The sequence below is a fragment of the Monodon monoceros genome, unplaced genomic scaffold, assembly GCF_005190385.1.
Source record: "Monodon monoceros isolate NGI ecotype Baffin Bay Population unplaced genomic scaffold, NGI_Narwhal_1 Super_Scaffold_2, whole genome shotgun sequence".
NCBI classification, from domain to species: Eukaryota; Metazoa; Chordata; class Mammalia; order Artiodactyla; family Monodontidae; genus Monodon; species Monodon monoceros.
This window is the reverse complement of record NW_021703776.1, coordinates 84,109,170-84,124,006: the sequence shown is the minus strand read 5'-3', so window position 1 is coordinate 84,124,006 and position 14,837 is coordinate 84,109,170. Positions and strand designations below refer to the sequence as shown.

Genomic DNA, 14,837 nt, shown 5'->3' with positions numbered 1-14,837 from the left:
GCAGACCCTACGGCGCAGACCTGCTCAGAAGGCCCGCCCGCAGGTGAGTTGCACCTGGCAAGTGAGAGACGTGCTTCTCAGGCTTTGCAGCAAAACGCGCTGCAGCCGGGAGGCCTGGAATGCTCCTGGGGGCCTCCTAGCTCCGGATCTGGGCGAAGAGGACTCCGGCAGTGAGGGGGGTCCCGCCAGAGCCCCTCAGAAGAACGGCGTGCGACACCTGCGCTCCCGGCGGGCGGCCCCGGGGGCAGGGGGCAATCCGGCGCCGGGAGCCCCCCAGCTACCCCTCCTCCCGGCGCTCACTCTCACACCCCCGCCCGCGCGGGGGACGCCAGCCGGGAGCCCGGAGCCCGCCGCCCGCCGCGCTCCCCCGCCCGCCGCGCGCCAGGGCGGAGTTTCCTCCTCTGCTCATTGTTCTCCGCCCAGCACCGCCCCGCCCGGCCCCGCCACCCCGCCCGCGCGGTCCTGGGGGAGGGGAGGGGGCGGGGGCCGGCGCGGACGGGACCGGAGTCGCAGCAGCCGCCGGCAGGGCCGCAGCCGCGCAGACACCGCCCGCGACGCAGCCACCCGCCGCTCCTCTGCCGCCTGGCTCCGCGCCTCGGCCCGGCTCTGCCGCAGCGGCCGCGAGGAGGGGCCTGCGGAGCGCGACTCGGGAGTCTCGGGTCAGCGCCCGGCCGTCCGAGCCACCGCCAGGCCTCCCCGAGAGGCGCCCACGCTCCTGCCGCCCGGCCGCCCGGACCCTCCGCCAAGCCCGCAGCCACCTGCTCCGGTTCTGAGGCCAGGACACGATGCGCTTCGCGCTGGTGCTCTCAGCGTTTCTGCTGCTGCTGCCGCTGTCGCTCTCCCAGGATGGTGAGTGGTGGCTCGGGCTCCGCCAGGACCCGTGTCGTGCCCATGCGCCCCCGGCCGGGCCCGCCGCTGGGAAACCCGCCGCTCCTCGTGGCGGGACCGGGGGCAGCCCCTACGCGCACCACTAGCTGGGGCCACACGCGGAGCCCTGACCTTGCACCATCCAAGCCCCTTCCTACCCCGAGAACGCCGCAGGTGCCGGGCTCCGAGCGTGGGTCGTACGGGGCTCCACTGGGGTGGAGTGGCGCGCGGGCGCTGTTTGGCTTTGCGGTCCTAGAGCGGGGACTTAGGGCACTGCGAGGCTCCACGCTTCCTCTGGACCCTCAGGGTCTGATCGTTCTTTTTCTCCGTGTTTGTCCCCGAAGCAGGTGACAAGCCTCCACGAACAGCCTTCGTGGCTATGTGTTTCGCGTTCGCAGAGAGGTTTTTCCAAGCATTGTGTGCCGGCTTAGCTCACCCGAGCCTGTGCTGGAGCAGGTGGAGAGGGGGAGGGAGTAGGTCATCCACAATCCCAGACTCACCTGAGTGGGGGTCCCTGCCTCCATGTCACCAAAGGAACAGCTCCCTTCTCAGTGCCTGGCCAGGAAGGTGAGATTCCCTTCCAGCCCCTTTGTAGAAGCAAGAACTTCTCTCATGAAACAGGCTTGGGCTGTGCCTTAGAAACATCTCCCATATTTCTTATAAAGGTGAAAATCTGGGGGGACAGGTAGCGTCCCATATTTCTTATAAAGGTGAAAATCTGGGGGGACAGGTAGTGTCCCAAAGCGCCTAGGAACAGCTGCAGTCTTAGCCCCAGGAGAGAGATGCATTTCTTTCTTGCCCACCTGAGCAGGTGTCTGCAGGGAGAAAGAGTGATGTTTCCACTCTAGGGTCAGGAGGACTGTGGTGACAGCCCAGACAGGGAAGGGACCCTGCTGCTGGTAGGTGCTGCTGTTTGGGACTAAAGTCTTAGGGGAAGGATGGGGTGGGATGGCAGGACAGTCTCTTCTCTGTATCATGGGGAACTTTGCTGCTGGGAAGGGGCTGGAGCTCAAAGAGTGAGTAGGTTTGGGCATCCTCCGGTGGGCGGCCCTGTTACTTCACAGCATGGTCTGAAAGGGATGGGCACAGCCAGTGGGTGAAGGGTGTGCACCCCTGGAGGAGGGGTCGCAGTGTGAGGAACGGTCGGGACAGCTCTGAGGATGGCAGCCACCGCGGATTTGCACAGCCTGCGGGGCTGAGAAGATGCTGGATTGTGGCTGCTCTCCTCAGCCCTGCTCCCAGGAGGGCAGACTTCAATCTGGGCTCTGAGAACCATCGAGAAGGGAGATGGGCTGTGTCAGGAGGGATGTGCTATAGTTCCCAGTGCTTCTGAGCTTCAAGAGGCTGAGCTTGGAGGAGAGGGTGGAGGTTGTGGGACAGGAGTCCTGCTGTTTTGTCCTAAGAGGAGAGACTCCGGAGCCACCCACGGGAAAAGCTCCAAGCCCATCTCCCTGCTGGCTTCAAGGCTGGGACTGTCTTCCCTGGCATCTGCGTACTGCCTCCAAACTCCGTCTCTTCCAAAATCCCTCCTCAACACTAGCATGGGGCATGGCGCATGGTAGGAGCTTGGTATGTAGTAAACAAATACAGTAAAGAAAAAAGGAACCATAACCCTGCTTCTGCCCCCACCAGCAAGTCACCTGAGCCCAGGTGCCCAGTTTCTAAAATGCTATTACAATATGCAGTGATAAAGGGAAGTGCTTTGAAAAGTGTAAACCGGCAAGGGAGTATTACCGTTATTATTATTTGCATACATTGCGGCCAGAAAAGGCTGAAGGGCACAGGCTTGGTGTTTAGTGGCTATGGTAGATTTCACACTCTCCTACAGGGACCCAGTAAGGACTGCTCCATCTCTGCCCTTCTGTAGGTTGCAGTCATCTGGGATGATGAAACCCAAAACTGCTGGAATCCTATGATTTAGTTCTAAGCAAGGTTTATAGTGGAGCAAAGGAATTATCCCCGACGGGGCCCTGGGAGCTTACCTGCTCATATAGGTGGATCACACAGCCTACAGCATCAGCAGCATTCAAACCAGGGCCAACAGCTCATTAGACCCCTTTTCAGTGCTTTTTGGTTTGATATACATTTGGTCAAACCATATGGCAAGGCGCACCTCTGAACCTGTTTCCTTATCTGTAAGATAGAAAGGGCAGAGGGACCTCTGGTTTCACTGTTACAACATTTCTGGGCTTTTGCTCGAAAGGACAGGCTGACTGAGTACTCTGTCTTCCATGGGTCTGATCGAGTCATTTGATGCGTGAATCCTAGGCAAGGGAAAGGCAGCTTGAGGCGGTGGAAAACACTCAAACTTTGGATCAGACAGACCTGCATGACTGTAGACCAGACAGTGAACCTCTCTGAGCCTGTAAAAAATGACAACAAATCTCTACCTTGCAGGTTGCTCTGAAAATGAGAGATAACATATTAATGAGTTTGCCATTGTGCACAACTCCATAGTCAGAGCTCAGAAAATCCTAGCTATTATGATTAGTAAGTCATATGTGTGGAGCCCTTGATCGGTTTAAGGTGTCCCCAGCATCAGGATTCTGCTAATGTTTGTGGGTGTCAGTTAATTGCTAGGTAGTGATAAAAACTGAAGCTTAAGTGCCACACAATGGGGGAAAGGGAGGCATGTGTGAGAAAGCCGTAAGATTTGGGAAGGGGCGATCTGGACGAGGTGAGGTGGGGTTATACAGGGATTTTAAAATAAAAGGGTCAGTGTGGAGTAGGAGACCCTTCCTAGGGTGGCCGAGGCGGAATGAATTCCAGGGTGTAGCGAAGACACAGATCATAAGCTGGGGGCGTGATGGGGGTTCTTCAGATGGGGGTCAGTGAGCTGCAGGGGGACTTTGGGGAGGAGGTGAACTTTCAGAGACTGGAAAGAACATTCCATGGGATGGGGTTAGGGGACGGTGGGTGTTCCTAGCGTGGTGCTGCTTGGGCATGGCTTTGAGGCAGGAGTGAGTAAGACATAGTGGGGCGGTACCAGGAGCAGACAGGTTTAAGCAGGCTGAGAAGAGGAGGAGAGGACGGGCTGGGAAGGATGAGCGAAGACTCCGAGAGACACCAGGTGGCAGCTTGGGCCAGAGCTGCAGGGTGTGGCCACCCAGGGAGGGGCAGAGGAGCGGAGCTTGGTGAGCCCGGGAGGGTCCTCTGGGGGTCGCCCTGGACCTAGAGAAGGCAGGGCGCAGAGGTAGGGGGAGAGGCAGCCCCCGCATCTGCTTTCCCCTCAGGAATCTAGGTTGAAACGGACAGGAGGGGCCCCTGCTGAGTGTGGTTTGGATATCTCTGCCCTTTGGAAGCTGGGAGAGGAAGGGGACTCCACCTGGTTTGAATTCCCCTGGGCCGGCGGGGGTGGGAGCTGGAGAGTTAACTCTGTCCGTCCTCAGGTATCTTCTTTGCTGAGAAGCCTTCCCAGGTTTCCTAGATGGAACCCAGTTATGTTCCACAGTCTGTGTGGGTGTCTCCCCGAGTGCTGAGTGGTAAGCCCCTCAGGGCAGGGCCAGCACAGCACTGGGCACTGAGCAGTTGCTCAGGAGATGTTATCTGGACCGCGGTTCTCTGGGGGAACTGGCCCTAGCCCCTGGCTTCAGGCTCTCCGGAAGTGGGGCACGAGGCCAGCTCACACCCTGGCAGTGATGCTGGCCACTGGGCTCTTTCTGCAGCAGCCAATCGCCGGTAGGAGTACTGCAGAGGGTCGGGGCTTCTGGGCTTGGGAACCTGGACCAGACTGGCGGCTGCTGTGAGGACAGCTCAGCTCGACGCCCTCTGCTCCTAAGGGAAGTGGGAGGAACCCTTCGGACAGCTCTCTGCACTTGTTGGGAGGAGCAACGGGATTTAGGTGACCCCTACCCCGGGAAGGGCTGGCTTCTTCACACCCCGGGGGCCCTGTGCAGGTCTGCTGAGTGCAAGCTCGAGCTCAAGCCGGAACGGACATCCTCCCACATCACTGGAGAATGGGAGTGACTGCCCTCTGCCGACCCCCTGCCCAGCAGCCCGAGCCTGCCTGGAGGCTTCATTAGACCGAGAGGCCGGGAGCTCCGTCCTCAGCTCTGGGCTCGCTTCCTATTTGTGCCCATGGGGTACGATGCAGGGCATGGAGCTCAGCTGGGTGTGTGTGTGTGTCCTGTTTTGTCCCATTCCCAGGAACACCGGTGCAGTTGTGCGGGTCTCTCCTTGTCTTGTGTCCTGTCCACTTTGTGGGACTGTTAGAAGATCAGATCAGGTGGCAGATCTGGGACTGTGACTCTTCGGGCCATACTAGCCTCACGACTGTAGGTATTCTCTGTAAGGCAAGCCTTCGAGAAAATCTACGCAGAAGATCCACTACAAGGAGCCTCTTTATATTTGCGACAGCGTTGACCGTAAGATTCCTTTAAGTAGGCAGCCCGCTGGCTGTTCAAAACAGAATTCAGTTGACAAAGGGTAGTTTCCACACCACTTCTAAATAACCCGGAAAATCAGAGAGCACAATTTTAGAGCTGGGAGTGTTCTGGAAATCATCTAATACACCCCTCCCCCCCGTTTTTCAGACGAGGGGATGCAGACCAGGGGGTTCACTTGCTCAGGTTCTCGGGGACTCCTGTTGGCGGCTTCCCGGGGATGTGTGTGCACGTGTCCGCAGCCGTAGTACTAGTAACTGGACTCAGCCTCAAGGCTCATTCTTCCCTGGGCATCGAAGAAACTCACTCCAACCCTGTTAAGAAAGGGTTGCATGGTGGTGACAACTCTGTAGTGTGCCCAGATTCTCTCCCCACCCCTCCACCGTCAGGGTAAATTGAGGCTTGGAGCCACTTTGTTTCTCAAGAGTTAGGCTCCCCGAGTACCATGTCACAGCGCTGGCCCCGTGCGTCGTGACTGTGTGTCTTGTCTGCCATTGCCTGTGAGCCTCTGGTGTCCACAGCATGCAGTCAGAATCTGGACCACGGGTGGTGCGAACCGCTTGTTGGAGGACCCGTGCAAAGGCAGCAGCATCTGCGGATTCAGGAGTGGCCCCTCCCCACGTGTCCCCACCGCATGCCCTCATGTGGTGCTGAGCCCCGCCCTGGGCCACTCCAGCAGCGGCCAGCACAGGTCCCCCGCTTAGCTCGGCCTCCCAGCCACCCATCCTCCTGCCGGCCCCGCCCCTCTCCCTGAGCGCACCACCACCACCCTCTCTTCTTTTGTAGCCTTATCCCCCTCGGGTCCGCCACCTCCAACTTCCCTAGGGCCAGGGCGCAGGGTGGCACCCCGTCCGCCAATTGTCACGGCCGGAAGGCTGTGGGCCTCAGCCCAGGGGGGAGAGAATGCGGAGGAACGGCTGCGCGGGGCTTGCCATGCAGTTCCGGGTTGGGGCGCAGGGAGCCCTCCCAGAGCCAGGCCCCTGGAGGCGCATGGGCTGACCCAGGAGCCATCAGTTGTCTGACCTCTAACCTTCCAGCTCCCTGACCCAGGTCAGCGTGGAAGGGACAGTGGGAAGGTGAGGAAATAGGGACACTTTAATTCTTCGACTAAGGGTGAGCTAGGTGTGAGCCGAAGCCACGCTCCCTTTGTAGCAGAAATTCGCGAGCTCTGTCCGAGGGGTCCCTCTGCCCCCATCCGGTCAGACTCCTGTGCTAACCTGCTCTGAACGTGCTGATTGGGGCCAGTGTCTCCAGCCAGGGTAGCACGAGGTTACCTGTGGACAGCCTTTATCTCACAGACCATTCCAGAGAGGGGGAAACAGAGGCCTGGGTGCCAAGGGCCACGGTGAAGAGCAGCTCTTCTCCCAGATGTCCACATGCCTCACCCCTCATTTCCTGTGGCTCTCTGCTGGAATGCCACCTTCTCAGAGAGGCTTTCTGGGCCTCCACACCCTGGACCCGTCTCCCCCGATCATTTTCTCCGTAGCATGTATCCCCTGATGGGCACTCATTTCTTTGTCTCACTCCCGAGCAGACTGTAAGTTTCACGAGGGCAGGGACTTCTGTTGGTCAGCGCTGTAGCCGCAGCACCTAGAACAGTACCTGGCACACAGTAGATCGTCCATAAATATTTGCTGAATGAGTGAAAGAGCAAGTAGGTGGCAGAGCAAGCTGGTTTAGAATCCGAAGTCTTGTCTGCCAGTTCTGGGCTCTCCAACTGCAAACCTCCAAATCTGATTCCGGAAGAGAGGCAAGTGGCAGGGGGGCTGGCCCCGTGCATGGAGGAGTGGACACAGAGGCATGAGGGGAGCTGCCTTGTGGTCCAAGGTGGCTACTCAGACTCCAGCTGTCAGGACAAAAAGAACAAGAAGGCTGCAGCTCCTCTTCTGAGGTTACCTGCCAGAAACCAGACACACCCTGTCCAGTTACGTTTTGTTGAATGGAACTTAGTCCTGTGGCCACACATAGCTGCAAGAGAAGCAGGGAAGAGTACTTCCTTAGGGAAGAGTGATCTTTATTTCAGGCACTCACATGCCTAACCAAAAAAGAGTGGTTTGGCTGTGAAGAAGTGAAGGATGGATATTGGAATAGGTCCCTGGCACATGCTACCGTAGTCCTGGTCCCTGATTTTCTCTGTCCTCGTTCTCACCTTGCCAGTAAGATGGACTTTGCATCTGCGCGAGTGAAACAAGGAGTTGTCCCCTGTGGCCTGAGGCCCTGCCACCTTCTGGCTCAGCCAGGTCCAGCTTGGCCCTTGTTTTTTGTGGCTCCAGCCTTTTGGTGCTGATGGAGCCAGCTCCTTGTGATGCTCAGGGAAACTGGGGTCCCTCCCTTTCTGGTCCCTCAGCTGTGAGCTGCACCAGTGAGCCAGGTGCCCAGGAGACCTCCCATGAGCAGGGCCTCAGCCAGGGCAGGCATAGGGGAACCTGCTGTCCCCCACTTGTTTCTGGATGAGAAAGAAGAATCTCTGCGCCCCATCCTCCTCTTCGCACCTCAGCAGGGCAAGTACAGGGCAGAGGGAGATACTGTTCTTAGGAGTTTGGTCCATGGACCCTTGTGAGAGCAGCAGCTGGAGGCCAGTGGCTTTTAAACCCAGTGGAGGTGTTCTGTGAGCTGTCTTAGGGGCCACCGAGAGCTTGGGGTGGGTGCACACCTGGAGGGGAAAACTAAGAGTAGGCCAATTTGTGTGTGGGGGGGCAATTCACATCCCCTGCACTTTGCCGCTCTGCCTTTACCTGTTCTGTATGGCAGGTAGGTCTCCACAAAAGAATTCCTTTGAGAGAAAAGTTCTGTCAAAGAGGAGAGAAGAAAAATTGAAATCTCTTGGCACGATGCCCCAAGCTTCAAAGTTATTCAGTCCAGGCTTTGTCACTTACCACCCTTGTGATTTCAGACTTGTTCCCTGGCCTCTGTTTCCCCAGCTATAAAATGGGCACCACGCCTTCCTCAACAGTGAGGGTTAAATATGAGCATGTAGGTGGTGTGCCTGACACATTTTAGTTTTATTTCTTTGCTTGGCTTCAGTTCTAGCCCACTACGAGGTGTGATGAAACAGACCCTGCTACTGCCTCCTCCCAAGCTGCCGCTCCTTGCTGGCCTGAGCCTTCTCCTCCATGGCCCTTTCGCGTTTAGTCACTGCCCCACAGCCAGGGCACTCGGGAGGAGGGCCCTAGTTCTGGGAGGTTAGTTCTACACCATAGTCCTGGATGAGGGTGGTTAGGGTGGGCTCAGCTGAGAAGGGGCTCCGATGGCCGGGCCCACACCTTCCTGGTTCCCACCCAGGTGCTTCTCACCCCACCCCCTAGGGGCCCTGCCCTTCGCTTTGGGGCTTCAAGTCAAAACAGGCTTTCCTGAAGCCACCTCCGGACCCTGATCCTGGCAGCCCCTGAGGTTCCGCCCATCACACTGGGAAATGGAGTTTCCCATCCCACAGGTCTTTCTCTTTTTTTTCTTCTTTTTTAAAAAAAATTATTTAACTATAGTTGATTTACAATACTGTGTTAGTTTCAGGTGTACAGGTTCAGAGTCTTTTCCATTAGAGGTTATTATAGAATACTGAATATAGTTCCCTGTGCTATATATAGTAAATCCTGTTGTTTATCTATTTTATATATAGTAGTGTGTACCTGTTAATCCCAAACTCCTAATTTATCCTTTCCTCCCCGCCCCCTTCCCCTTTGGTAACCATAAGTTTGTTTTCTATGTCTTTGAGGCTGTTTTGTAAATAAGTTGATTTGTATTATTTTTTTAGATTCCACATATAAGTGGTGTCATATAGCATTTGTCTTTCTCTTTCTGGCTTACTTCACTTAGTATGATAATCTCTAGGTCCATCCATGTTGCTGCAAATGGCATTATTTCATTCTTTTTTGTGGCTGAGTAATATTCCATTGTGTGTGTATGTGTTTATATATATATACACGCACACACACGCACATACCACATTTCCTTTATCCATTTGCCTGCTGATGGAAACTTAGGTTGCTTCCATGTCTTGGTTTTTGTGAATAGTCCACAGCTCTTTTCTACCTGGATAAGTGCTCCTCTGACCGCCGCTGCTACACTGGCCACCCCTGCTGCGCTACCCCTGTCCAGCATGTGGGTCTGAGCCTCCCCCTCTAAATAGCTTCCTTTCTCCTCATCCAACCTCACCCTGACTCTGCAGCAAATTCCCAGCGACGCATGCTGCTGGTCATTTCACAGCCACCTCTACATTTTCTTTCTCCGAGAAGGAGGGAGGGGAGAGGAGGAGGCACATGAGGTTACAATCCAGCATCTAATGTAAACAAGGGAACTGAATATTTCCTCACGACGTGAGATGTAGGAGGAAGACAGTAACTCCTCACAGAGCTGCCTTTGGTTTTCTGCACAATAAACGCCAGTGGGGCATTGCCCTGTGCCTCAGTTTACCCAAATGGTAAATCTGGGCTAGCACCATATGGGTTTGTTTTCTTTTACAACTCAGTGAAATGAGCTGTGTCCCAAACAGTCCAAAGAGAACACGAGTAGTCCTCAAGATATTAATAGCTTTGCTCTCAGTAAATGTATGATAAATGAATAAAAAATTGTTTTATGAATAAGAGGGAACCATGATCCAGAAAATTTGGGAAATGCTACCGACTTTTTTCCCCTTCTTGGAAAGTCAACACATGTTAGGATTTTCAATGGTCTGAGATGGCCCTCATTACCTTTGTCCAGCCCCGCATTCCCCAGATGTACTTTAACTGTGGAACCTTTTCCTTTTCTCTTTTTGATGGAACAATCTATTGGGGAGCTGCTGATGTAAACATAATGACCAACTGTTCCAGTTTGCCCAGGACTGAGAGATATTCAGGGATGTGTGACTTTCAGAACTAAAACCCAGGCAGTTCTTTGGAAGGACCTGGACCAGGATGAGAGAACATCCAATGTAAAAATACAGCCAGATGCGTCTGCAGTGTTGCTAAGCGAGATCTTCTTGACGTGGTGATGTAGCCGTAGCAGGCCCTCCTTCCTTAGGGGCTTTATAGGAAACTGCCTGGAAGGTTGTGGCCACTAGGAAAGCTGCTTGTACCTGAGTGTGGGCAGGAATGAGCGACATTCGAGGCTAGTGGCCCCTCTTGGGTGCTTAACAATAAAAGTGCTTCTCCGATGGAAGTTGGAGCTGTCATGAGCAGAACTGCGGCTATGTGTGTGTTTCTGACGGTTGGTCTTTCGGCTCCGATGGGAGCAAACATGGTTTGCCGGTTGCTTCTGGCTTCTTTCCTGTTGTGCCTCCGCCCCTGCTGCTTTGAGCCCCTGATCCTGACGGCATTGCATGTCTGTTTTAAATTCAGTCTTGAGTCTGTCATCCTGCCCCAGGCCTTAGAGAAGGGGATTCCAGAGCCAGCACCCCGCAATGGCTCACCAGACGCTGTGGTGTTTGGGGCTTTCTCCTTAGCGCTAGATAAGCAGGGTGCGCTGAGATACATGGATCTCATCCACCCTCAGGCTGTCATTTTCCTGGGATTCAGGGAGCCAAACGGCGAAAGGGGTGCATCTTGTTTGCTGAGTCACCAGCTTGCCTGTGCTTCCCAAGCTGCCACTGGTAGGTAAGGCACCTACCTTCTCCCAGGCAGATCCATGAGCCGGGGTCCCCTTGCTTAGGCAGACATAGTCCTGCACCCCAGCTCTAGGGGACACTGCCTGCCAGCTGCCCTGTGCTGTCAGCCCACTCCCCCATATGCCGCTTTACCAGAAGATCCCCAGAACACCACACAAGGTTGCTTCCTGCCCTCAGGTCATCCCGGTGTCAACTTCTCTGTGGCTACAGTGGGCCAGGGCACTAGAGAGCTTGTGCCATGGACAGCTGGCTCTGGGGAGAGGCAGGTGGGAGCTGGTCCGCAGGTTCTTGTTCCCCCCTTGGCATCCTGGGAGGTTGCAAGTAGGTGGAGAAACACTTTGGCTTTGGCTTTGCTCCCGAGCCTGGGGGGAATCTGGAAGTCCGATCCTGACCACACAGATTCGCATCTCTGAATTCCCTGGGCACTTCTGGGCAATTGTTTCTACACGCCGGCTATAACTGGCCCTGGGGTCTCCTGATAATTAAGCTTTGGGGGTGTGTGTGTGTGTGTGTGTGTGTGTGTGTGTGTGTGTGTGTGTGTGTGTGTGTGTGTGTGTGTGTGTGTGTGTGTGTGTGGTGGGGCCCAGCAGGCTCTGTCTGAGTTCGGTGTTGAATAAAGAGCAGGGAGGAAAAGAAAACAGGTTTGCAAGGGAAGATGCTGCATGCACTCGGGGCCAGCCATCCTCCCCGTGGGCCTCAGTTTTCTCATCTGTGAGTGAGGGGCTGCTACTTAGCACTTCTCAGTGGTCTGAAAGGCCTGACTTGCCTGATGAGCTCGGCCCCAGAACTGCCGGCCTAACGGGAATGGATTCAAGTTTGTGGATCCATCCAGGAGGGCCTAGGGGAGTGGGGAGACTGGGGGGAGCCTAGACTTGACAGCGTGATGCTTTGAGCCAGCAGGGATGGCTGGGGGCGGGGGAAAGCTGTTCTCATCCCAGCTGGCTGCTGTGGACGGCCAGTGACACTGTGAATTCCTGGAAAATGTGAGCCCCTCTCTGCTCTTCATCTCACCGCAGGTCAGATGCCTCCCCCTCCCTATCTAAAGGCAAGGAGGGGAAGCAGGAGCTGGAGCCAGGAGCATATGGGCACGTACCCCCCAGGATAGACAGCCACACTGGCAGCTGGACCACAGAGTCCTAGATACCAAAGGAGGTGTGACCTGGTGCCCGGGACTCTGACCATCTGTTTGCCCATCTCTCCCTTGTTGGAGGGGGATCCGCGATGTCTAGGGTCCTTCTGGTTCTGACATTATGACCCAGGGATGCAGAGGAAAGCGATGTCTGCGTGGCTTCTGGAACAGGGGACGTACCCAGACTAGTCGTGGAGGGCTGTGTGCTGAGCCACATCTGGTTCTGGCCGCTCAGTAGCTCTCTGCCTCTCTCTGACCCCTGCCTCCCCAGCCTGAGGGGTGGGCATCAGCTCCTCTTGCCGCATCTTTAGGCATGATGCTACCACTATAGAAGCAAAGACCAGTCTGTAAGGGACCAGCATCTTTGAAATCCTGTGGCCCCGGGTGTGCCACGTCCAGAGCACTGCACCCACTTTGCAGATGGGAAATCCAAGGCAGGAGGATCGTGGTGGTTTACACAGAGTCTAGTCTTGCACTTGAGCACTTCCGCCTTAGTGCCCGGAGCACAGGGGTGGCCACATACACTTGGTCCAGATATCTGGGCTTCTGCACCCACTCGGAGGGTAGTGAGATGCAGTGAAGAGAGTGGGGAAAGGTAGGGACAGGAGCATGTGAGGCCGAGGATAAGAGGTGGTGCCTCCCCTTCTCCAGCCAGGAGAAGGAGCCCTGGGTCTGACTTCAGAATCAATCTCGTGTGATCCAAGCAACACTGACAACCTGTCCTGACCTGCAGAACCTCAGAGGGAAACACTTCATTTTGCTTCTAGTTTCTTCTGAAGAGTTGTGAAATCACTGTGTGTGTGCGTGTGTGTGTTTTCACACCTTCTGTTGCCCACTTCAGGTGACATGGAGCCTCCTCGACTACTTTTAGGGGGTGACTTTTCAGCCATTCGGACACCTGGCTCCGGCCGGGCCTGGCCCTGGGATTCCTGATTCACTTCCCTAGGCGGAGCCCGTAGGAAACGGAGCTTCCTCCACTGGCTCTGAGGACCAAACATGAGGACCACTTAGCTTTGTTTAAAAGGAACATGGCTTTTAACTTTCCCTGCAGGCCTTGGTGGGGGGACAAGGGAGCCAGCCCTCGATTGTTTGGCCATATTCATTTAGGAGGTTTGTTTGTTCTTTTTAAGCAACACCCTGACGAGCAAGCAGAGCTCCCCTGTCCTCAAACACCAGAGAAATCCAGATTCCCTGATCTGCAGGGAGCAGACTGACAGCCTCAGTTCCCACCTGTCCCCTCCCCGAGCGCACACACATTTAGTCTCCTAAGGTGGATTATTCTGCAGCAAGGAGGATGCAGGTGTTATTCCTGGAAGGGGAGACTTCTCTCCGGGACAGAAGAGAACGGTTTGGAAATTTGGAAAGCTGAGCTTGGGGCCTTAACCTTCAACCTCCAGCAGGCGGAAACCGGTCATTGCCTGGGAAAATCGCAGGCCGCGTTTCACAGAGCTTTCTCCCGGCGGCCACCATCTCACCGTCTGTGCGGGACTTCCCTCTGGCTCCTGGCCCTTGTTTGTTTTCGGCCGGGATTGGCGACTGGTCCCTGGCAGAGGTTTCTAGGGGCAGCCGAGAAACCCGTACACATCTGGCGATTTTCACGGCTTCAGGAGGGGGAGGGTGGTGTGGGAGGGACAACGTGCTCCTGCGGAAAAATATTTACCGAGGCTGTTTTTGAACTGGCTGCTAAGGGAAGAGCGGGAGGCCAGACGTGCTTCCTGGGACTTCCCAGAAGCAGGTGCGCCTGGGGGAGGGAGGCAGCCGTCAGGAGTTGTGCCGGCAGGTGGTTGGCTGGTGCTGGGAGTGGGGCAGCCACCTCCACCAACAGCCGCCCCCCAACTAAAGTCCTGCCCCCCAGTCTGTGCCTGTGTCTCCCCAGCCCAGCGTCATGAGGGCACCTCCCCCCAGAGGGTGTGGGAAACCCAAAGGCGATCCTGGGTAAAGCTGGCAGCTCAGTGTCTGGCCGACAGGACAGGCCTCAGTAGTGCTACTTATAAGCTTAAGAGTAATGAGGATAAACTGTTTCTGATCGGTGGTTGGTAGAAAACTGCACCGTGAGAAGAGAGAGGAAACACATACCCACCTGTGCCCTTGGCCTCAGACCTGACACAGGCGCAGCGGGACACGCAGCGCCTGCCCTCCTTTCCGGAGCCCTTGGCCCAGACATTGGCGTCTCCAGCTCACAGCAGGGTGTTGGCAAGGTTGTCAGCCCACCTTCCCATGGAACAGACCTGCCCCTCTGAAGTTTTGGAGTATTTTGACATTTTCCCCCAACACTTACACATTTTTAAAAATGTTCATTTTGTTCTAAGGTAGATATTTCTCTTTCCCCTGACTCACAGGGAGACCAAGGCCCCAGGAGGCCCCAGGCTCACGCAGGACCCAGGTCTCCCACCCCCAAATCTCGTTCTTCCTGTGGAGGCCGCCTATACATCACACAGGTGGTCCTTGAAACAGATCTTAACGCTGAGCTGAAGGCTCTCTGCCTCCTTCCCAGGGTGCTGTCCTGTCGCCCTGACCTTTGTGTGAGAGTCCTTCCCGGCGGGCGACTTTGTACGGGAGTCCTTCCTGGCGGGTTCCTGGCAGGCGAGGTGAGCGGAGTCAGCCGGGCATCACCCCGCCCACCCGTAGGCCAGGGGCTTGGCCGCTGCTGGGCTCACTGCCGGCTCAGACAGATCCGGATTCACATGGTCGGCAGCAGGCGGAAGGATTAGGAGGCCCGGGGAGGGTGTTGTATCCAGGGGGTTAGTCCGTCTTTCCAGGACGGGGAGCTCGACACACCCGTCCCCAGCCTCAGGTCAGCATGTGCACGCGCCTCTCATTAGGCATAGCGGCAACAGGTGGCTCAGAGGCAGGAGGCTGGTCCAGGACGGGCACGTCC

General features: G+C 56.0%; 1 protein-coding gene across 1 annotated transcript in view; it reads left to right on the top strand.

The window, feature by feature from the left end:
• The first annotated feature begins 546 nt into the window (after positions 1 to 546).
• PODXL (podocalyxin like) overlaps positions 547 to 14,837 on the top strand; it is a 40,138-nt gene continuing 25,847 nt past the window's right edge. Inside the window, exon 1 of the mRNA XM_029233628.1 lies at positions 547 to 849. Coding sequence (XP_029089461.1) covers positions 786 to 849 — 64 coding nt within the window. The 5' untranslated portion in view covers positions 547 to 785. The remainder of the gene's footprint in view (positions 850 to 14,837) is intronic.